Source organism: Empidonax traillii, unplaced genomic scaffold, assembly GCF_003031625.1.
Source record: "Empidonax traillii isolate 1590-97213 ecotype Southwest subspecies unplaced genomic scaffold, ASM303162v1 scaffold958:size599741, whole genome shotgun sequence".
Lineage (NCBI taxonomy): Eukaryota > Metazoa > Chordata > Aves > Passeriformes > Tyrannidae > Empidonax > Empidonax traillii.
Genome location: NW_020956151.1, coordinates 395,285 through 417,861, shown reverse-complemented (window position 1 = coordinate 417,861; position 22,577 = coordinate 395,285). Strand labels below are relative to the sequence as shown.

The following is a 22,577-nucleotide window of genomic DNA, read 5'->3' as shown; positions in this document are numbered from 1 at the left end:
TTTCCCAAGACGTGACATTTTTGTTGGCTCCTGCGAGGGGCAGGTGTCTCGTGGCTTTGGAAAGATCTTCGCTTGCACGAGCGTGGAGAGAAGGCAAAGCCTCTGCCCTTCCCAGGAGGGATATTTTGGAGAGGGATGTGCTGTGAGGGGTGGGAACAAGGCTTCCTGAGCAGGGTCCACCACGAGCAGAGCAATCCCTGCGGGAAGGGCAGAGGGTTTGGCCCGTTTGCTGTAAGATTGCACGGATCCCGTGCCAAAAATCAGGAGCAGGGTGTCCTGTCCTGCAGGAGCAGGCTGGAGTGCCAGGATTTCAGGTGGAAATGCCCAGGAGAAGATGGGCTTGCCTCAGTTTTCCCACCTTTACCCCACACCTGGGTGGTTCCAGGGAGCACAGGTAGATTTAAAACAACCTGCCACGGCTTTGGGGACCAGACCCAGCTGGTGGCAGCAGTCCCAGCGTGCTGACATTCCGCTTCCCACAGCGCCTGAGTCAGCTGGGACGCAGGCTGTTCCTAAAGGACTGCTCCAGGAAATCCCTGCCTGCCCTATGGAACCAGGAAGAGTCACTTCCACTCCTGAGGGATTCAGCAACATCTCCAGCTTCAAACAGGCCGGGCAAGGCCCTGCTCAGCTGTTGCTCCACTCTCTTCCTCCAAAGAAACTGTCCCTTTCCTTCCCTGGCCAAGGAATTCTTGCTGTTTTGAGGTATTTCCTAATGGTCATGCCAATGTCCTCCCCCACCCCTCGCTCCCTCCCTCCTCCACCAGGTAGCTGAAGGCTATGAAAAGCTCTGGAGGGCCGGTGGAGTCATCTCAGGTGGATGCTGAAACTCCCTGGGCTTGGCCACGTGGCAAAAATTCGGGGAAATAATCTGAGTTCATGAATGGTAATAATGAAAATAAGTCAGTAAAATGGCCCTGAACTCCAGGCAGATGCTCCAGGCGGTCTTGAGCAAGTATTTTTAACCTGAAATCACTTTCAATTAAATTATAGCAAAGGCAAAGAATTCTTGACAGAATTATTTAATTCTCATTGAGTCTGTATGGACCACTCCACCTCCAGCTGAATCTAAAGGGAGTCAGGTAGCTCAGTTCATCTTCACACTCTTAAAAACAGCGACAGAACAAAGCTTGAAAACACACAACGGGACAAACTGTTCTCCGAGAGGGGGGACACAGAAAAGAGTCCCAGAATCCCAGAAGGATTCAGGCTGGCAGGGACCACACTGGGTCAACTGGTCCCTCCTCCCTGCTCAGGCAGGGTCATCCCAGAGCAGCCAGCACGGGGATTGTGTCCAGCTGGTTCTGGAACACCCCCCCGGTGAGGGAGATGGAATGTGATGCCTGTACTGGTTGTCCTCGAGCCCCGGTCGTAAAGATTGCCCGTGTTCCCACACCTGCCTCACCTGGAAGTTAAACACCAGGCACGGCCTGCACCGTCCTGCAGGGAAAAAAAATCTGTATGAGGAAGGTGTATTTTTAATGCAAACACATTCCCAGGAGCACAAAGGCACCCTCTGAAGATATTTCCTCATTGCTGGGTGCGTGTGTGCCCCCGCTGCCATTAGCACTAAAGAGGGAGAACGGGAGCCTGGGAAGACCCATCCTTTTGGGTGGAGGCTTTTCATCATCTCAGGGGATTTTAGGGTGATTCTCAGGGGTTTACGTTTCCAGATCAGCTGTGAAGTTGTAAAATCACTGAAGAAAGTGAAAAGCAGGCCCCGTTTTTCCAAATAGGACCCAAAACACGTGCAATTTCTCCTCTCAGCCCGGTGCTCTCAGTTAACTGAACTCTTGAGCAACGTTTCTGTCTCTGACCATTCCCAAATTGGCCTCTTACAACATCAAAACTGATTTTCTTTCGACTTATCTGATATAGAGTTAAAAGAAAACACCCTGGCAATGCCACTGCATCACAAGAGAGGCTTTGATCATCTGCAACTGCCAACACACCTTGAAGGGTGTCAAACACATCTGACTTGGCTGATGGGACCTGCCCTTCCCACCGAGTGTCCCTGCCAGGAGCCACCTGAGGAGGAGAAGGGGCAGCAGGAGGGAGGAACGACCCAGGTTTGGGTCTCTGGGTCCCTTTTCCTGGGAGGAACTTCAGGGCTTCGAAGCTCAGCAGCTCACCCAGCTCAGGTGAAAGTGCATTTCTTTTGGAAGGAACTGACCTTTCTGCTGGGGTTATGAACCTTCCAGCCGGAAAAATCCTCCTTGGAATGGGATGCTCAGGTGAACTCGACAGGTGGGGTTCAGCTCCTTGGATGGCAGGACCAGGTGGGGGATCCAAAATGCCAGGACACTGCAGTGTTGGGGATCCATGAGCATCTCTGCATGTAAAGTACCTCCCAGCTGAAACCAGCTCTAACCTTGCCAGAGCACAGCTTTTTAAGGACTCGGGTTAGGGGAGCAGATAGAGAGAAATGCTGGATTAGGAGACACACTGCTTGATGAAATGCTGATACTTCCACTCGATCTGTGTGCCTCAGAAACCTCCTTTGTGGTAAATAAAAAAAAAAAGAAGATAATAAAAAAGAATAATCCATTCTCATCAGCCTTTTATTTCCTGTTAATGGTTCAGGACTTTTCCCAGTTATCCTCTACAGCCTCAAACACCAAGGGCACCCCATCCCCTGCCCTCTGGGAATGTGCTCCTGGCTCTGTAGGTTATCAGGGGTGGGGGAGGAAGCAGGGCAGAAGAATGAGGGGGTGATGGCGCAGCTGATTCTCATTAATTTTGGAAGGAGTTATAAAAAGTAAGCTTTAAAGGCTGTCCTAAATATAAGGATCCAGCTGATTGAGAGCTCATCTGCTTCTATCTCCTGGCTAATCGTGAATACACTTCTGCTGTGTCACTTCAAAGGCACGGCACAGCTGGGAGGGTTTTCATCAAAGCTCCTGCATGTCTGGGGGAGGTTTTCCCCCCCATGAATATACATCACTGGAGGCACCTTTTCCCAGCTTTTCCCATGCCTCCCTCTGATTGATCCTCATTTCATTCAGATGAGCTCTTCCTCTTCTGGATGGCTAAAGGGCAAGAGACAGCTCTCTCCAAAGCTTTCCCACTCGCCTGGATGCCTCTCCGAAGATTTTCCTCTCATCAGAGTGGGGGAGGGAGGGAGCTGTTCAGACAAGAGATTGAGCCCTTAAATTAAATTCTTGTCATCTGAGGGCTGGGCCTGATAGGAGCGGGGGTGGGAAGTGCGTTCTCCCAGTATCTCTGGGATAACTCTGGCCAGATCCTGAGCTGGTGTAAATGTGCCAGTGGACTGCCATATCACCCAGAGCAGGAGTCTCAGTGCCAGGCAGGAGGCTGGTGGGTGAAGCAGCACCACCCTCTGCGGGGTACGTGAGCTCCAGGGGCTCCAAACACCGGCTGGAATTGCTCAATTCCCCTCTGTTTTTTTTTTTTTTTTTTTAGGTGGTGGGGAAGGAGGGCCGGGCAGCCAGGTTGGAATTTCAAACACTCAGCCACCCTCAGCCGGGCTGGGATTTCACAAGAGCCCAAGACCCAGCACGTGCAAAGCGCTGGTGGAAACAGGGAGGCCCCCTGTGCGGATCTGGGATGGGAGCTCACCCCTCCTGGAAACTCTGGGCCCGCTGCCACTTGGTTACAGCACGTCTGCTGGCTGCTGGCCAGAGCACTGGAGCCTCATCCCAGCTCTCCTGCCCTCCACCCTCTTAATTGCTTGTTCCCCAGGGCCAAAATGACCCCAGCACTGCCAGGTCAGGGCACTGGCTGAGCGCTCCTACACCCCTGGAAAGGTTGGCCCACAGGGGTGGGAAGGTGCGATGCCCTTGGTGATTTTTAAAAAAAAGAAAATAAATGTTGCGAATCTCCCATGCAGCGATCCCTGTAGAGCAGGAGAACTGCAGAGCCACCTCCCTCCTGTCACCAGGCAGTTCCACACCAGTGTCCTCACGGCCTCCTGCACGTCCTCTCAGCTCAGAGCCCCACAAACCCACGGCTTGGACCTGCTTGTACCAGGTCCCCAGGGACGTGTCACCCTCATGGGGACTCTCCAACACCAGAACCTCTCTTGACAACCATGAATCCCATCCTCCATGCCCAGCTCCAGGCTGGAACCCTCCCCTCCAGAGCAAGAGCCCCTCTGGAGAGGCATTTAAGGCCAGGTCTTTGTGATCAGGACCTTTCTTCTCCCCAGACAGCGATGGGATTTTCCCCACACCAATCCCTGAATGGTTAATGGGACTGTGAGTGGTTTATCACTTCTTTCACCGGGGTGTGTGGCTGGATTTACTTTGACACAAGCCCCTTTCTGAACTTCGAGTTGGCAACAATAAAAGGGAGAAGTCTTTAATTAGCTATCTGGCTAATTAACTTTTACAGCACTGTGTAGTTTTGGCATCCAAATGCTGCGATGCAAAACATTGCAAACATTCAAAGACTTCCCACCCCACCAGGAAGCCGCTGCCACTGGTGGTTGCAGGGGAAAAGCATCTCCCAGCCTTGGCCGAGGTACCTGGAAATCCGCCTCTCCCTGGGCTCCCTGCACTCCCACCCACCTCTGCAGATAACTCACCTCCCCATGGTGGTGTTCAGATTAGGGATACAGAACATATATGGCCTCCCCACGTCATAGGATCGTGGAGTCATTAAGAGTGGGAAAGATCCTTGTTGACCCAGCACCACCACCACGTTCGCCACTGAAACATCCACGTGTTTTTCTGGGCCCTTCTAGGGATGGTGACCCCATCACTGCCCTGGGCAGCTTGTTCCAAGGCTTTATAACCCTTTCAGTGAAGAACTTCCCAATATGTAACCTAAAACTCCCCTGGCACAGCTTGAGGCCGTTCCCTCTCATCCTGTCCCTTGTTCCCTGGGAGCAGAGCCCAACACCCCCCCTCCTCTTGTCAGGGAGTTGCAGAGAATGAGAAGGTCCCCCCTGAGCCTCCTTTTCTCCAGGCTGAGCCCCCCCAGCTCCCTCAGCTGCTCCTGCTGCTCCTGCCCCTTCCCCAGCTCCGTTCCATTCTCCAGACCCGCTCCATCTCCACGTCACACTTCTCCTAAAGTGTGTGCTCACTTTACCACTGCTAAAATACACCCCAGATCAAATTCATCTGCTGCTTGCAAGGGGTGTGCAGAGATCCCTGCCCCCTCCTGCCAGGCAGGGCAGAGTTTCACAGCCAGGGCCATCCCACAGCCCTGAGCCAAGAGTGAAACCTCTCTCGCCAGGCAGGGTGACGTCACATCACAGCTTACGGAAACGCTCTGAATCCTGTGGGATGACCCCCAAGAGCAGGGTTTGGCTGGGGGAGTACACCAGGCAGGCTGCTGGAATGAAGCCTCTCTCTGTTGGAACATGCAGGGTCCCCCAGCACTTTTCCCACGCTGCTGGAGCCGGGGGTTTCGGCAGGCTCGGTGCCCCCGGGGGACCTTCCCCTGTTGTTGGACCTGCACCTTGTGGGCAAGCACGTGTTCTCCTCCCCTCTGCACCGGAGTTTCGCCGTTGCTGCGTGTCCAGGCAGCTCCCTGCCTGCTCTCAGCCTCCATGAAAAGGCACTGGGAAGGGGAGGGAAGGGGCAGGTTTCAGGGAGAGCAAGAGGAGCAGCGTAAAACGGGCCCACTCATCCACACAACCCCCCGCTCGGGGAGGCACAGAGGGAAAGGGCTGTCTCTGGTCAGGCTGGGATCCAAACCCTGCCTGCTTTGTGGTAGATTTCAGGTGAGATCTGTTTAATTTATTGATGGTAGGAAAGGATTTTTGCTTGCTGGCAGTAAAACCAAGAGCATCGCTTTGCCCCCTCCCTGTACCCGTCCCTGTGGGATCTGGGGATCAGCTGAACTTGCAGCTGACAGAAGTGCTGCCTTTGCTCAAGCTGTGCCTTTAGTGTTCCACAGGCAGCTGGTGGCTCCAGATCTCAGTGCAGCAGCTCCTTGTTTGCACACCACAGACTGCACCCCAAAAACAGCCCATGGGGAGGGTAAACTGAAGTCAGTTTGGAGCTGCAGGAAGAGGATCAAGGCCCAACATGGGCACAAGGGACTCTTCTCCTTGTTCATTTGTTCATCAAACCTCTCAGAGGGGCTGATTTCTCTGCATGAGTGCAGGGCTTGCTGAGGAAATAAAAAAAAAATCTCTGCAGATTTGCACTTGCTAAATGATCAAGCAGCAGGGGATGGGATGGGCTGGATCACTGACACAGGGAGGAGATGAGGGGAAGGATCTAAACCTGGAAGGGACAGAGTTGCCTGTATTCTCCTGCTGCAGAAGCAGACTATTAAATAATTAATCATTAAATATGACTATTAAATCATTAAATGCCCCCTTTAAATCATGGCCCTTGTATCAGGAGCTGTGTCAGCCCCAGCTGCTGGGCAAAGGCAAAGCCCTGAGTTCCTTTAAGAACCCTCCCCCAGGAGCAAAAATAAAGGAGATTAAATGATTCACAGCACTTGCATGGGGAAAACTTTATGGGCTTGTTTTTCCTTTTGCTTTTCATTTTAAGTCTTTTCAGACTTGGTTTAAAAAACAAATCAAGCCCATTCTCTTCCCTTCCTGCTGGTGACAGCTTGCCCAGATGCCTGTCTGGGTCAAGGGGACGCTGCTGCATTTTGTTTTGCCATCTGGCATCGCCCAGCTCTGCAGGTTTGTTTTTTTTTACCTCTTAATTCTCAGCAGCGTTTTAGTTTTCTGCTCACCCCCCTGTCACTCCCCCCCATCTGCTTTCCTGAACCTTCCAAGGTAATTCCCATCAACTTTCAGTTTCAAATTATGGTGGTTTTTTTTTGTTTATTTGGTTGGTTTGGGGCTGAGGGATATTTTCTCTTCAGACACTGCCGTGCCCGTTCCCTTTTCCAAGAGGAGGGTGAAAAACGTCGAAGGAAAAATTAATCTCCCCCCCCCCTCAGATTTTGCTGTGCCCAGCTCTGAGGACGGGCCCACAGGGCACACTTTTGCCACCACGGGTGGCAGAGGGTGGGTTTAAATTGGATGTTTTCTCACTGCCAAGCCTTGAGCTCACACAGTGTGCCTTGGTCCCTGTGTGAGAGGGATCTGGGGGGATGTTCCAAGGAGATGCTGAGGAATTTCTCCAGGTCTGTGGGCTGTGGGAGCACAGGGACAGCTCAGGGATGGGTCACAGGGGCTGCTAGGACTGTCTGAGGCATCATCACACCCTCAGCGGGAAGTTAATTAAACAGCAGGCAAGGAAAAGACCATTTAAAGAGCTGAGTCTGAGCGACTAAAGGCCTTAGTCACTCAGAGATGAAGATCTCAGGCAAAAACTGCTTTTAAAACATAATTTATCTGGATCATGCTCCTGTAAGGAGTGTCTCAAATCGTCCAGTGAGGGCTGCTGGGAAATGTCACTCTTATTCCCCGAGAATTCCAGTGTCCAGAAGGTTTGTGACAGCTGCCACCTCCTGTCCCCACCTGCAGCTGAGCCATCCCACAGCACAGAGCTGTCAGAGCTGCTGGAGGAGAACAATTTTTGACCCGAAGAAACCAAAAATTTCCTTCCCCCCTGTGAACATGTCAGGTTGAAACTTTCCAGTGTTCCCATAGGAACATTCTCCAAAGGCAGCCCCAGCTGTGCCTTCCTCCTGAGGGTGGCACTGCTATTTCCTGCAGTGCCCTTCCTCAAGATGGGCAGATACCCGTCAGTGTGACTCAGGAAAGGTTGCAGGGTTTGCCCCCGTGGGCTGAATCAGCTGTTGCAGGTGGAGAGGGAAGAGGTGGCACATGGAGAGTGTTCCCCCCGCCCCCCAGGTGTCACCAGTGTCACAGAGTATGCAGAGGTGGAGGATGGGGCTGTGGAACGGACTGTGGATTGCCAACCCCATCCCAAAGCATTTCACAGGATCACAGAATATCCTGAGCTGGGAGGGACCCACAAGGATCATGCAGTCCAATCCCTGGCGGAGGGAGCTGTAGTGCTCCTCCAAGGTTTTAAATCGGTGTCGCTGGCAGGAAAGCGTGTTTTGTTTGATGGGCAGTGACACCTCGTGGCATCGGCCACCCCCGGTGCCAGCAGCACTCCTGGGTTTCCTGGGAAGGGCTAAAAGCAGGGGGAGTTTCTGCCAAAGAGGCCGGCGGAGCCCAGATTTCAGGGCAGATGTTTCACAGGAAACTATGATGGTGATGGTGATGATGATGATGATGATGATGATAAGTTTCACCTCTTGCAAATGCTGACTAAAAATCACACCTCATCTTTTGAGAGGAGCTGCCTGAGGGCTCTTAGCAAGACCTTAATGACTGGTCCTGGAACTGCTTCTGATTCTGCCCAGGCTGGCACAGGAAGCACAAGATCCATGTGCTGGTCCTGGCTCTGATGTTTGGAAGCTGAAGGGGAACAGACCCTCCAGATCCTTTGCTTTGGGTTTTTTCTTATAGAGGATTATAGTTCTTTTTTTTGCAGGCAACGGCCTGTCTGTTGGCTGGGTGAGTTTTCCAAGTGGGGAAGAGCCAGGAAAATCCCTTTTCCCTAAGATATGTGGTAACTTCATTGACTCATTCCCTTTCCTCACAGCTCAGGCCTGGAGGTGATGGTGATGGGAAGGCAGGAGAGCAGATGGTGCCAAACAACAGCACAGCAGATCCAGGGATTTTCCCCCTTCCCTCCCCGTCCACAGGGTGCAGTGGCACAGCCATTCCAAGCTCATCCCCCTGGGCATTGTCCCTGGGACGTGGCTGAGCCGGGATGTCTCCTGGTTTTCTGATCAAAACTGCTGCTCCTTGGCTTTGCTTCAGGAAGAACTGGGATGCAGCAGCAACTTGGGAACTGGGCTGTGCCCCAGGAGAGCTCTGGAGTCCAGAGGAACCGTGTTGTGAGAACATAAAACACCTTGAGAGCCTTGTGGCTGCAAATTCCAAGGCCGAGAGCCGGTGTGCTCGTGGATCTGGGAGCACAGGGGCCAAGTACAAACTGTGTCCTGGCTCAGCCCTGGCAGCTGCTCCTGATCCTCAGGGATATTTCTAGGCTCCTAACAATTAAAAACTAAGGTATAGGGAAGTTGCAGCATTGGCATTCAGAAAACTCATGGAATTTAGCAGATGGAGCCACATCCAGTGGGAAGGGGCAGATCCTTGTCCCTGAAAAACGTGATAGTAACAGAAATAAAGAGAAAACCCTTGATCTCCTGTAAACACCAGGCTACCAGAGCGCCCCATCCTCCCAGTTTTTATTGTTAGTGGTTATAAATAGATTCCTCCAGCAGTGAAACCGTGTTTGATTTCTATTAACACTTCACAGCCACAGGCAGGTACATTCCAAAGGTCCCTTTTCTAACCGAGGTGCCTCCCAAGGCGAGGCTGAGCTTTCCCCCGTGCTGCACAGCCGGTGCTGACGTGCACTGGAGGGCGTAGTACTGCCACCTTTTCCACCTCCTTCCCCCAAAAATCCTCTCCCGCGGGCTCCTTGCCCGGTCCAACGTGCGGGGCTGTACCAGGGAGGGCTGGTGTGTGCGGGACGGCGACTCCACCATCCATCCCCTGACTGCGGCCAAGAGAAACAGCAGCATGAGAAGGCGTGAAGAGAGGAGAGGTGGGACCAGTGGAGTGTTCTCCTGGAGGGTCGGGGTGCTGCTGGCTCTGTGCTTCCTGCACCGGGCTCCAGGTACCTCATTTTTACTTTTCCTTTCGCCACCGGGCTTTGCCTGCAGGAGGAGAGACGGATGCAGGTGAATTTTAAGGGGTTTGAATGGGAGTGATTCACACAGAGGGAGTTATTCCACGGTAAAGATGATTTAAAATCTGTCAATCGAAGGGGTTTCATTGAGGGCTGGTGATGGACATGCTGATCTGCCAGGAGGAACAGGTGCCAGGAAAGCCCACGTGGCAGAGCTGGATGCTGCCCTTTCTCTGCATTCCTGGCAGGATCTGCCTGGGAGGATGTTTTAATAAGAAATGAGGAAAAAATTACTATGTCACATCTGCTTCCATAGCCAATCTCCAGTTTTAAATGAACTGAGCTGCTCTGCCTCGATTTTTGACACCACCTTAATAAAAAACCAGGTGATATTTCCTAATCCCCAAAGGTATTTGTAAATAATCCACATAATTTTCCCTTTTGGTCAGGTCATGTTCAACTTCTCCCTCCTCAGAACGTGACACTGCTGTCAAAGGATTTTGAAATGATTTTGGCATGGGCTCCAGGAGAAGGCTCTCCCCAGGATGTGACATATACTGTGAGCTATAAAAGGTAAGTCTGGCTGAAGGTGTGGCACAGGGCAAACAACTCTGCAGCTCCATTAATCAGTGTCACAGTGATCAGCGACCTTTCACCAAAACCAAACATTGCCCACACGGTGAAAGTGCTCCAAACTCTGAGCGGGATTTGGGGCCCACCCCCCCCAAAACACTCCTTTTTCTTGCTGTACGAGTTACACTGAAACAACGCGTTTAATATTGTGGAATCTGTGGGGTGGTTGTTTCTCCTTTCAGCGAGGATCACATGGACAAATGGCTGGAGGTTCCTCACTGCAGCAACACTTCCAGAACCTCCTGCGTTCTGACCTGTGTGCTGTCCAACATCTACGTCAAAGTGCGGGCTCGAGTGAAGGCGGTTTCGGGGCCACTCCAGTCCCCCTGGGTCAAATCCCGCTTCAAGGATTACTATTCAGAGGGTGAGTGCCTGTCAGGTTCCAGCCTGGATGAAGGGACATCCCCCCAGCAGTGCTGGCTGAGCAGATGAACAGCTCACACCCCGCAGGCACAGCAGGCAGGAGCACAAACTACAACCGGAGCAGATAATTTGAAAATTAATTTGCTCGTTGGTGCTCTGGGTGAACTAACTGGGTTTGAGCTTCCCTTGTGGCAGATAAAAATAGGTGTTTCTTTGCCTCCCTCCCCATGCAGAGCAGTCACAGCAAGGTAAGACCCAAGCAAGCACCACTCTCAGGTCTGGTTGCTCAATTTGCAGTGGAATTGGCTCCCCCCGAGCTGATCCTGAGCGTCAAGGAGAATTCAGTCCATGTGAGTGCCTCCTTCCCTTTGCCCACCTGCATGGAGAAGCTCATTTGGAAGTATGAACTGAACCACTGGGAAGCTGGGTCTGAAGACAAGGTCAGTAAAAGTGGTTCTTCTCGGGGGGATAAAGGAGGAACAATGGTCAGCTTGAACTGAAACAGCTTCAAATTTCTGGATCCAGGGCCCAGAGAAAAGGAACTGGCCAAACCAGAGTTAAACCAAAGCCAGACCCTGACAGAGATGCTTGCCTGGAGTGTCTCTCCGTGCACCTCCCCAGCCCTGAAGCCACACAACGTAACAGAGGGAACCGTGGGCTGAGACGGTGGAGAAACACCCCCCAGATAGGGAGAGAACCATCTCCCCAATCCTCTGTTTTGTTTCCAAACAGAAAAAATATGAAGATAAATTCAGGAGGGACACAGTGATTATTGACACCACTGCACTCAGAGGCAACTACTGCTTCAGTGCCAGATCCATCTACGACAGCATCGGCATCAAGTACAGCGAATTCTCCCAGCCAGTGTGTGTGCCATTAAACCACAAAGGTATGTGGGCCTTTCTCTGGTCCTTCCCAGAAAAGGATGTGGTGAGACATCAAATGGGATTGGGGATGGTCAAAGATTTCCACCAAAACCGGCTCTTCAACAAACCAAACCAAACCAAACCAAATCAAACCAAACCAAACCAAATGGGCTTCCTGTTAAAGGGCCTGGTTGGATTTTCTAGTGAACCGTTCCTGCTTTCTGTAGGAACATTTTCACTTAAAAAAAAAAAAAAGCCAACCCTGAAATGTTTGCTGAACGTCCTGAATATTGTACTTGAGTTGTGCTCTTGAGGAAATTTTGGGGAAAATACGTGAATAAAGCCTCATGTTGTCCCTGATCCAAGTGAGGCATCAGCAGTCCTTTGTGGCCATGACTGTGACTTAGAGTCTGACCTCGGGCAAGTCTGTTCTCCTTCCTCTGCATTTGCAAAATACAGACCTTGAGCCCAACATTTTTTGAGGTTTCTGAAAGAACAGCTGAATACAAAGCCCATAATTGCTACAAAACCAGCACTGACAGGAGATTATTTTTCCCTTTTCTCCCTCCCCAGTGAAGTTCCCACTCTCTGCCACCATCCCTGTGTTTGCCCTCCCCATCTTCCTGATCGGTGCCTTCATCCTCTGCTTCTTGAAACAAGATGCCAAGCAAAGGAAGATGCCTCAGACTTTGGTATGGCCCAAATTTTGGGGTCCCCTCCTGCCTCAAAGTCCTGCTGGTTTTCAGAGGGGAACGGGGGAGAAGTGTGGGGGGGGGGGGGGGTTTCTGCACTTCTCAGTTTTATCTTCACAAGTCCCATTTTCAGTAGGCTTTCCTATATCCAAACTTTTGTATCACTAATTCCCTGTCTCCCTCCTTTTCCCCGGATTCCCAGGATTTTCGTCACTTCCAAGCTGCTGGAGCAGCTTTTCCCTCGGAGCTCAGCAAGGAGGAATTCTGCAGCGATGACCTGAACTGCACAGAGAAGCCAATGGCACAGAGGAGGGCAGACAGAGCCTTAGCAAGGAACAACCTACCATGGGTGGCTTCTTTCCCATCACCATCACCATCATCATCAGATGATGATGAGGAGGAGGAGGAGGAGGAAGACAGTGGCACTTTCATCCCATACCACCAAGTGACTCGCTTTCCAAAGAGACATCTCCACTGCCAACCACCCCAAGCAGCTCAGGGGAAAACAAGCTTGGATTCAGGAACTGGAGGTCTCTCTGTGGACAGTGAATACATGCCTGACCTCAGTACCTCGGGTTTCTCTTCCTTTCCAGACAGAAAGCACGGGGTGGATATGTTGGGATCCCAAGCTGATGAGGAGGCCTCCCTTTCTCGCAGTTGCTCTTTGGGGAGAATATCCCTCACTGATGTGAGATTCCCAGGTTTCAGTGAGCAGCCAGAGAGGGAGAAGAGCCTGGAAATGACCCTCCTTCAACCGCTGACAGAGGGGGTTTGTGCCAAAGGCCCTCCTGGTGAGCCCAACCCGCGGGAGGAGGGTCACCACTTCACCAGCTGTTACCAGAAATCAATCACAGAGCTGCAGGTCCAGATCCACGGGACATCCCAGCTCAGCAAGGATCAACTTCTCATCCCTTTGCACACTCTGCAGGTGGCAGAGGACGAGGGGATCTCGAGTGACTGTGACAGTGACAGTTTTACCAAAGGGACACCTCCCACCTCCACGGTGCTCAGCAACACCTTTGAACCTCCAAACACGGGGGACAAACACAACCCAAAGTTTCAGTTCAAAGGCTACAGCCGTGCACATTACTTGGGAAGGACATAGAGAATCCAGAGTGCCTGGAAAACGCTGCAGAACTCCAGATATCCAGGCAGGGACACCCGAACAAGGACAAATAACTCGAGGGCGGTGCTGGTTTTTTATTTATTCACTTAAGAGTTTTCTCTGCTGATGACTGGCCTATCGAGGCATATGACTTTAGGGACACAGAAGGTGTAATTCATTGCTCAATAACCTCTGTGCACTGTCCCAGTGTGCAGGTACAGCTGTGATAAGGTGCTCAGGCTCTGATAAGAGCCAGGGGGTGAGTCAGGCAGGGACATCTCAGGAGGCTTCACACAGTGAACAGGCACTGCCTCCTGCTGACCTGACACTTCAGAGCAAGGGAACTGCCACACGAAAGGCAAAACCACAACCCAGACCCGCGTGGGTCCTGAAAACAGAGTGTTGTGCCTGCACCTTGATTTGGAGGAGATTTTAAACTGCTAGTGCCACATTTGCTCCTCCTTAAGTGCAGAACTGCACCTCTGCTGGGCTGGCAGCACCTTCCTGAGACATTCAGCAACATCTGGTTTTTGTGGGATGAAAAAGTTCTCCACCTCAGCCTACAGAGAATCACCTTCTGTGTTCCAGCAGAGGGATAAATATTCACCGTGTTTGTTTATTTATTTTTTGTTTCATATGAATGTACTCGTGTAAGCTGAAACTCCCCCTGCTGTGCAGAGTGTCTGAGAGCAATAATATGTTGATGTTTTGATATATAACTCCATGTGTACGTGTTTTTGTGTCCCAGAGCTACAGAGGGTTGATTGCAGCTCACCCTGAAAAATATTACATTTTTAAACAGGACCCCACCCAGAGCTTCCTAATGCTGTGGTGGGAGTAGAATCCTATGAGACTTCCCAGTGCTAATGAAAGTCAAGAGGGGAGGTTGGAGAAAGGATCCATCAGCAAGAATTATCCTTTTTTTTTCTTGCCTGTCCTCTGCAAAGTGTCCTTAGGTCCACTGTAATCCCTCCAGTTCATTCAGAAAGATACAGATGATACAAACGTCATCACCACCCAATTTCTTGTGCAATCGGGGAAAAACCCCCAGGCTTTGAGTTACAGGAAGCCCTGGAGTTGTGTAACCTCCACAGAATTATTTTGACATGTCCCAGCTCTGCAAACAGGGCCTGGGATCCCTTCTTTGTCTTTCCAGGGAGCTGAGGGACAGACTGCAGTTTTCCACTGCAAAAGGGTCGGTCCCACTGCTCCCTCTCTTCAAAAAGACCTTTAAGATCGTCAAGTCCAACCATTAACCCAGCACTGCCAAGTCCACCGTGTCCCCAAGTGCCACATCCACACGTGCAGCATCACCAGCCTGGCTGCAGCCCCTCCCCAGGCTGTGAGGGAGATGGAAGTTTGGGGAGATTTGGGGTTGGAGCCCCGTTAACACCCCAGCAGAGCAGGGAACAGGAAGAGCTTCAGGAACAGACAATCCACGAGACGAAGAGGGAAGCAGAAGGGGTGGTAAACTCTGTCACGTGCCTGGCCACGAGGGTAGAGCAGTGAAAGGAGTTGTTTCCAGGTTCAGAGGCACACAGGGCTTGTGCTTTGATTCACTTGGCTGCAGGTGTGATCAAGGAATCACAGAATCACCTGAACTGGAAGGGACCCAAAATGCCTGGCACAGGACACCCACAAATTTTGCTTATGGGACTCTATTTGTCATAATAATAATAAATAAAAAAAAAATAATAAAAAAAATCTATCATTTAGGAGATTTAAATAGTCTTTAGGCAATAGAAGAGCACTGCCATAAGGATTTGTCTAATGCACAGCTGTCCTACATGTTCTCAGTGGTGGTTCTAAATCTGCATCTCCTGGAGATTTCAGTTTTGATGGAAGAGGGAAATGTCTCTCCCTCTTCTGAGAAAAATGTGAACATGTAATTTAGGAGCACAACAACAAGGCTATGGAAAAGGAACTGTATCTCCAACAGCCTGGAGATTTCACACAAACAATTCTCACCAGGCACTGAGGATGTCCAGAACAGAGCCTGAAACTGTAAACAGACACAAAAATGAACTGCAGGTCTACGGTGGGCTCTGCACAAAGCACCTGCTCCTCCTCTAGAAAGGCCACCTCTTTTGTACCTCCTTCCTCTGTCAGGTGAGAGAACCCACCTGGCAGGGCAGAGCTGAGGAGCTGGTGCTCTGCCAAGGCTGCGTGTGCTGGTCATTTGGTTCCCATCCAAGGTCAGCGTGAAGAGTGTGAAAACAAAGTGATCTGGCTGACTTACACTCTGAGAAAGTGTTCAGAGGTACCTCTTGAGGAAATAGGTGTTAAAGCCAACCAGGAGCACCAGCACTGAGTTTTAATTTCTGGAGTCACCCGACCAGCGAAGCCAGGCTCAAACCCCAGAAACCTCAGGGAGGGCTTTGGGGCAGGAAGCTCTCAGCAACAAGGTGTTTGGCTCTTTTTCAAGAGCTGGGGACTCTCCGAGGCTCTGGCTCGTGCACCTTTGTCCAGCCAGGTGGGGAGAGGAGCTCCCGCCGTGGCTCCTCACGCACGCGCACGGGGCCGGTGAGCTCAGAGCCCGGGGAAGGCGGGATAGGAGCTGTGCTGTTACTGAGCAACAAATCCAGCCTGGCCTCACAAGAAAGAATTCAGCTCCCATGAAAGGTGATTCACCTGCCCTGGGGATCGGCTGCCTGCCCTCCCAGCCCAGCCTGCACAGGCATTCATGAAGCGATTCCTGATCGTCCTGGCTGGATTTGCAGTGGTCGGTGAGTCCTGCCTTCTCCTTGCCTGGTGCTGATTGGGGTGTTTCTGTTTGGTCCTGTAGGATGGGACACAGTTCTGTCATGTTTACTGAATTAACACCTAGAGAGTGAGCTGCTGTCTGAGGTTTCATAAAACTTCTTTTCCCTGTTGTTCTTTCCTTTTAATAATTCTCGTGTAGGTTGGTGTGTTCGGTGCTTCAAGGATTACTAGGGACACAGAAAGATTCTTTCACTTCAAAGCATTTGCCATTGTTTGTTACAACCCAGATCCTACAGGAGTAAAGGATATACCTTGATCTCAGTGGGCTTTGGATCAGTCTCCTTGTGCCTTAAGCAGAGACACCAATGAATAAATAACTTCAGTTTTAAAAGAGGTACAAACAAATACTGTAATCTGAAAATCATAGATCATCATAGAGTGGTTTGGGTTGGAAGGGATATGGAAGAACATCCAGTTCCAACCCCCCTGGACACCTTCCACTAGACCAGGTTTCTCCAAGCCACAACACTTCCAGGGATGGGGCAGCCACAGCTTCTCTGGGCAAACCTGTGCCAGGACCTCCCCATCCTCCCAGGGGGAGAATTTCTCCCTTATATCTAATCTAAATCTACCCTCTAAAAGCCATTTAATCTTACTCCAGATGTGGCAAACTCACTGCTGGGATAATGAAGGATAAACTTGCTGTTTCCAAACTCCAGCTTGTCATTCTCTGCTCCTGTCTGTGCTCTTACACCACAGGGAAGGCGCCTTCAGAATCTCCTAGGACAGAAGATCTTGTCCCACTGTGAAATATCCCGGTTTTCCCCTGCCCACACTTGACTGTGCTTGTGTTACACTGCTTTGCATAGCAGTTGTAGTGTGGACAAATGTGGGAAGACAGAGATTTCCTACTCCTGATACCATCAGGGGATTGGTGACTCAGTTTTCAGGGTGCTCAGACAGGGAAACCCACCCCAGGATGGGGGTGCTGAGCCTTGAGCGAGCAGAGGCAGGTGTTGAAATCAGGGCTAGAGCTGGACTAAATTTCAGTCCATTCCTGTGTCATTTCCCTGCCCAAATACCACACACAACCCTGTCCCAGGTGTTTATCGACACCACAAGCTGAGCTGAGGACCTGTCTGTAAATCGAACTTACAGAGCGCAGAAGTCCTAAAGGTTGCCCTGCAACTTAGAACCTTGTGACTCAGCCCTGGGAAATTTTGCAGTGTTTGTTCTCAGGGCAGGAGACAAAAGTCTGTAGGACATTTCTGCAGCACCTGCTCAGGGCCACTTTGCTGCAGGGGGGACTGTGGTTGTGTCCTGCTCACGTTCGTCAGGGACAGGTGACATCCCTGCTCACCAAAGCCAGAGCCCATCCTCTGTGGGGCAGAGGAGCAGGGCTTGGATGGCAGGGAGCTGGGAGAGTTGTTTGCTTTCAGCCTGGCACACCCAGATCAGAGTCCAGACATCAGGTCCCTGCGTGCCACTCTGGGCAGATCCACCCAACAAAACACGGAGCAGGAGAGGTCAAGGCGGCCACATCTCCAGGGATGTGAAACTGAACTCTGCAGGCCACTTCCCTGAGCAGGGGCAGAAAGCAGAGGCACTCACAGACATGATTCTGGCCTTGAAGACAGGTTATTATTCTTATTTTACCATTATTGTTGTTTTACCGGTCTTGTTTTACCTGCTTTAAAAGAAACCTGACAAGAAACTCAAGGATTCTCCCTTTGACTTGAGTTTTTAAGGCCTTTCTATGTAACCTCCTGACTTCCATTTCTTTGGGGTGAGTCAACCATCTGCAAGGTGTTTGTATGATGATGTGTGCAGGGTTTGAAGTCTCGTTCTGCTCAAGCTTCTGCTTTGAGGCCCAGCTGGAGCAAAATATCAGGAAGTGGCATCCCTGATATTTCTGTTCACTAAAAAGCACCTGACCCATGTTCAGCTGAGGGCTGAGCTGCCAGAATATGCTTTTTAATGCCAGTTTCTTTGCCCCTGCAGGTATTGTGGCTGCAGGGAGATCGTCCTGTCTGAAACGTGTAGCGTTTTCTTCCACGAACTTTGAGAACATCCTGACCTGGGAAACAGAAGCAGATACTCCCCCTGGCACTGCATTTGATGTCCAATACAAACAGTACGTGGAGTTTGCTTCTCTTTGGAGCTGTGCTGTTCTTGGGGAGAGAGAGAGGAGGCCCAGGAAACAAAAGCTGGGTTTGCTGTTTCTCCCTCCTATTTTGCTGTTACAGAAAAGGCTCAGCTTGGGGAAGAGCTTGGTGAAGGGCAGTGATATTCAAAGTGCTGCATGACCCTCAGTTAGGCAAATATTTCACATCTTTGCTCCCTTCCTGAGCAGCTCTTTGTCTTTAGCGACGTCCTTCTCTACCCCGCCATCCCCTCGCCTGTCCCCACCGGCGAGACCTCCTGTCAACCCAACCAACCAAACAACCCCAAAAGCTTGTGTATGCAGTTTGTTTATTTATTCGTTTGCTTTTCAAACTCAGGTATGGAGAGAAGTCCTGGCTCCCCAAGGCCGAGTGCCAGGGCACGGGCCAGCGCTCCTGCAACCTGACCCGCGAGACGGAGAACTTCACCGAGCATTTCTACGCCCGCGTGAGGGCGGCGGGCAGGCCCGGCTGCTCCTCAGGATGGGTGCGCTCCGAGAGGTTCGAGCCCAGGAAGGAGAGTGAGTTCCCTGCCCAGATCGCCCTTGCCAGCCCAAATTTAGGGTGGCACCTCTCCCCCTGTTTCGGTGTCGGAGGGCTCTGAGCTTGCTGGGGAGGGAGGGAGGGAAGGGCTGGAGGTTTGGTCTTCCCGGAGATCTGAGGTCGAAGTGGGATGACAGGGGGAAAGGAAAAGCCAGGTGACTGTGATTCTGTGATGATTCTGTGATTCTGTGATCCCATGACTCTGTGACTGTGAAGGAAGAGCTGCTGTTAAGGCTGGTGAGAGGCAGGAGGAAACGAGGAAGATACAACCTGAGGACAGTCATTAATACAGTCCCAGGAGCTGTGAAATGTGAGCTCCTGAAAACTGGGATCAGCATTCAGCCCCATGGATGCTTCATGTTCCCAACCCCTAAGTGAGCCCTCCTACAGACACCCCACACAGCCTTTGGAAGCATTGTTGGCTCTGTGACTAAACCCTTCCACTGCATATTCATCCAGAATAACTCAAGGTGCCATCACCAGTCAAGGATTGTGAAGGGCCTTCAGATCTTTGCACGAAATGAGCTGTGAAGAAGCAAATTAATGTCCATGGACATTACATGTCCAACTGCTGCTCTTAGAGCTGCTCTTAGAGTTGGGGTTAAACCTCTGTTTAATGTCATGTGCCTGTCACTGGGGATGCTCATACAGCTCAAACCCCTTTTGTGCATGAGCAGAAGTAACAATTTCAGGTTTTTTTGGGGGGTGGGGTGTTTAAGAGGATCTGATAATTATCAGCTTCAACCTTCACAGCCGACACTGCCTGTTGTGCCTTTCCCAGCTGTTATAGGAGCACCACAAGTGGAGTTTATTCCCTACGTACGGTCCATAAAGTTTCTCATCCGGCCCCCCTACACCCCCCTGAGGGGGGAGGATGACCGTCAGCTCACCGTGGAGGACATTTACAGCAAATTTGGGGCTGTTGATTATCACCTGACAATATTCAACCAGAGGACGCGCCAGCAGGTAAAGCACAACCTCAGGCACCGGCCTGTGAGTCTGTAAATCACATTTTGGGTTAGATGGGGAAGGATCCCAGAGCTTAGACGTGATGGAGGAGATTTCTGATGGGCAAGGGAGAGTCTTGGAGTCTTTGGCTCTAGGCAGACAACGGGAGCTTTAAGCATTCCTCTTAAATTCTGGAAAAGAAACTGGAGTTTCCAAGGGGACTGTGTGAGCAGCAAAAAGTAAAACCAATGGTGGCTAAAAAAAATGAGTTGATTAGTTCAAGTCTCAAGAAACCGAAATGCAAAATTAAAAAACGAGAACAACAGAAAGCAAAGGGACATAAATATTTAGAATTCCATAGGTACAGAATAATTATAGCACTCAAACACCTTATCAGTAAAATCATGCTTTATGCTGCATTTTGCAAGGTGATTTGAAGCAAATGTAGCATTTAACCTTTTTAAAACACAGATTTTACCTTTGCTTTCAACAGTGGACAAAGAGTGAGCAGAACAAAGAATTCGAAGTTTCCAACTTGGACCCAGACACGGAATATAATGGAACAGTTTACATGTATCTCCTCCAGAGAAGCAGCAAATCTCAAGTGTTTTGGGTTAAAACACTAGAAGGTGAGGCTGTTAACTCTGCTGATTGAAAAGTCCAGCCAGGGTACTGGCTACACAAAATACACTGATTTTCATCAGTGTAATTTTTAAATAATTTAGAAACTAAACATTGTGAGACGAAACCCATAACATCATTCAGCCAATCTGGTGCAAACCAATCTTTCTACTTATTGTCTTCCCCACTGACCAGACAAGACATGGGTTCTCTACAGCCTGGTGGCCCTGGGGTTCTGTGCTGGGCTGGTGTTTGCTGCCACTGCTTGCATGATCTACAAATACGTCAAACAACACAGTGCCCAGCCCATGGCTTTGGTGAGTGTCCTTCAGCCCCTGCAGCAGAGCTGCAGGATCATAAAATCCCACAATAGTCTGGGTTGGGAGGGACTTGAACAATCAGGGATTATCACCCATCCTTCACCTTCACGTGAAATGAGCTTAAGGGATAATAAATGACATTATTATTTCCACACTCCAGGGCTTAGGCTACATTTTGCATAAGTTGAAGGATGGGGTTTTCCTTCCTTGTATTTTAGTTGATAAGCAGTGAGAGCTCTCTGGTTTGTACACCCGTGAAGGGCCATTCCCCAGGAAAAAAAGAGTTCTTTTGTCAGCAGAGCAGATTCCTGCTGGTTGTTACTGGCTTTTGCTTCCCCAAAGAAAATTTTAAAGAATCCAAAGCAACTTCTGCTTGTTTGTCCACTCCAACAGGACTTCAGAGGGATTTCGTCGTTCCAGCCTCTCACTCTGACGGTGGAGCACATCATAAAGCCCATCAGTCTCTCCAAACCTTCGCTCTTCATCCCCGAGGTGCCGCTGCCGCAGATCGGCCAACAGCTGGACCGGGCGCTGGAGCCACCGCGGCCTTCCCGTCCCCCAGAAAGTGTCTGTCACCAACAGGCAGAGGTGCCAGCGTTCCAGCTGCCCCCTCAGCCGTCCTGCGTGGAAGTTACAGCTCCAACTGGTTACGCTCCCCAAAAGGCCGAGCAGAGCGTTCCCACTTCCACAGCCGACAAACCCCTGCCCGTCACCTACGGGGTGTGTGTGGAGGGCACAGACCACGCTTATGAGAACTTGAGGCCACACCAGACTCTTCAGGAAGCCTCTCCAGGTCGTGTTGTTGGCGGAGAGCTCCCTATCCCTGAGCTGGGAAAGAGCAGCCTCTGGAATTACAAAGAACAGCAGCCAAGCGTGGCACTGTGGGGAGGGAGCAGGGACAGAACAGGGACGGTTCCCTTCCAGGGCAGCCCTGGGAAAACGCAGCTGCTGATGCTGCTGCAGAGGGACAGGGGGGAAAATCCGGAGTATTTGAGGCCCCCGTTGTCCCTGTCTTTGCTGAAACAAGGAGGATGCTACAGACAACAGGCAGCGGGGCTGTCACTGCCCGCGAGGAGCGCTGGCACGGACTGCTCTGCAGAGCAGGAGCTCTCAGCATCCCTCCTCTCCTCCGTCCGGACTGGGAACGACTCCCCTGCAGAGGACAGCGCCGAGCAGTGGATGCTGCCAGATCCGTTCCCACATCGTCCTGCAAACAAAGCGCAGCTCCCAGAGACTCCAGAGATGTTCCCAGCGGGGAAGTGGCTGAGCTGCTCCCGCACCGGCCCGGGCAGTGCCCTCACCACGTTCTTCGAGGATTTGGAGTTAAAGCTGCAGGGGGATGAGGATGGGAACACGTAATTTTAGTTAGGGTGACGGCAATGTTAAAGTGCGGATTTAAAAACGTTTTCTTGCATAAAAACAGAAGCAATGCAATAAACACAGCTGATCCTGGGTGGATTGACAGGGCACAGGGTGGTCAGGCTGTCCCATCGTGGAGATTGGTACTTTTACTGGTGTAATTACTTCTTGGGTCACTGCAATATCATGTCTTTTCACTTAATTTCTTGCACATTCTTCAAATTTATTATGAATTGGATTACTTTAAGTAGGATTCAGGTTCTAATTCCAGATCCAGTTCACTGAAAATTTAGCAAAATTTACAACAGAAACTGCCTTTGCCCTTTACCAACACCAAAGATCCATTTGAAGAAATTCAGGGATGCAAACCTAAAAGAATTAAGTGTATCATGGCACAGTAAAAGAATTAAATAGAAACTGGTGGATATATATAATTCCTGGAAAACAGTAGGCTGCTTCCCTGGAATGGATTTTGCCTTTAAAGGAGTCACTGAAACTGGGTAACAGCTCCTGATGCAGCAGTTCTGTGAAACATGTCCTGCTAAAGGCTCTTTAAAGCTTTTAGCACTTGCACAGTCCCCCCAAAAAATCTAAATTCTACTTGTTCAGGGTTCAGAGGAGGAAATTATTTTTCATTCAGTGGAAAGCAGAGTTCAGGCCGTTGAT

General features: G+C 50.7%; 2 protein-coding genes across 2 annotated transcripts; both read left to right on the top strand.

The window, feature by feature from the left end:
* Positions 1-9,487: 9,487 nt before the first annotated feature.
* Positions 9,488-13,519, top strand: IFNLR1 (interferon lambda receptor 1). Its single transcript, XM_027903406.1, has 7 exons — positions 9,488-9,584; positions 10,046-10,169; positions 10,412-10,589; positions 10,886-11,032; positions 11,325-11,481; positions 12,032-12,150; positions 12,353-13,519. Exons 1-7 carry the CDS (start codon positions 9,488-9,490, stop codon positions 13,253-13,255), a joined length of 1,725 nt encoding a protein of 574 aa, XP_027759207.1. The 3' UTR covers positions 13,256-13,519.
* Positions 13,520-15,807: 2,288 nt separating this feature from the next.
* IL22RA1 (interleukin 22 receptor subunit alpha 1) lies at positions 15,808-22,237 on the top strand. The gene is made up of 8 exons (XM_027903412.1): positions 15,808-15,981; positions 16,620-16,748; positions 17,958-18,092; positions 18,460-18,641; positions 19,445-19,629; positions 20,105-20,240; positions 20,428-20,549; positions 20,946-22,237. Exons 2-8 carry the CDS (start codon positions 16,645-16,647, stop codon positions 21,909-21,911), a joined length of 1,830 nt encoding a protein of 609 aa, XP_027759213.1. The 5' UTR covers positions 15,808-15,981; positions 16,620-16,644; the 3' UTR covers positions 21,912-22,237.
* Positions 22,238-22,577: the final 340 nt, after the last annotated feature.

Coding starts and splice junctions, on each gene's coding strand:
- IFNLR1 (XM_027903406.1), top strand. CDS start 9,488: ATGAGAAGGCGTGAAGAGAGGAGAGGTGGGACCAGTGGAGTGTTCTCC. Junction 10,170..10,411: donor TATACTGTGAGCTATAAAAG/GTAAGTCTGGCT, acceptor TTCTCCTTTCAG/CGAGGATCACATGGACAAAT. Junction 11,033..11,324: donor AAGCTGGGTCTGAAGACAAG/GTCAGTAAAAGT, acceptor GTTTCCAAACAG/AAAAAATATGAAGATAAATT.
- IL22RA1 (XM_027903412.1), top strand. CDS start 16,645: ATGAAGGATAAACTTGCTGTTTCCAAACTCCAGCTTGTCATTCTCTGC. Junction 16,749..17,957: donor TCAGAATCTCCTAGGACAGA/AGATCTTGTCCC, acceptor CTTTGCCCCTGC/AGGTATTGTGGCTGCAGGGA. Junction 20,550..20,945: donor GTGCCCAGCCCATGGCTTTG/GTGAGTGTCCTT, acceptor CCACTCCAACAG/GACTTCAGAGGGATTTCGTC.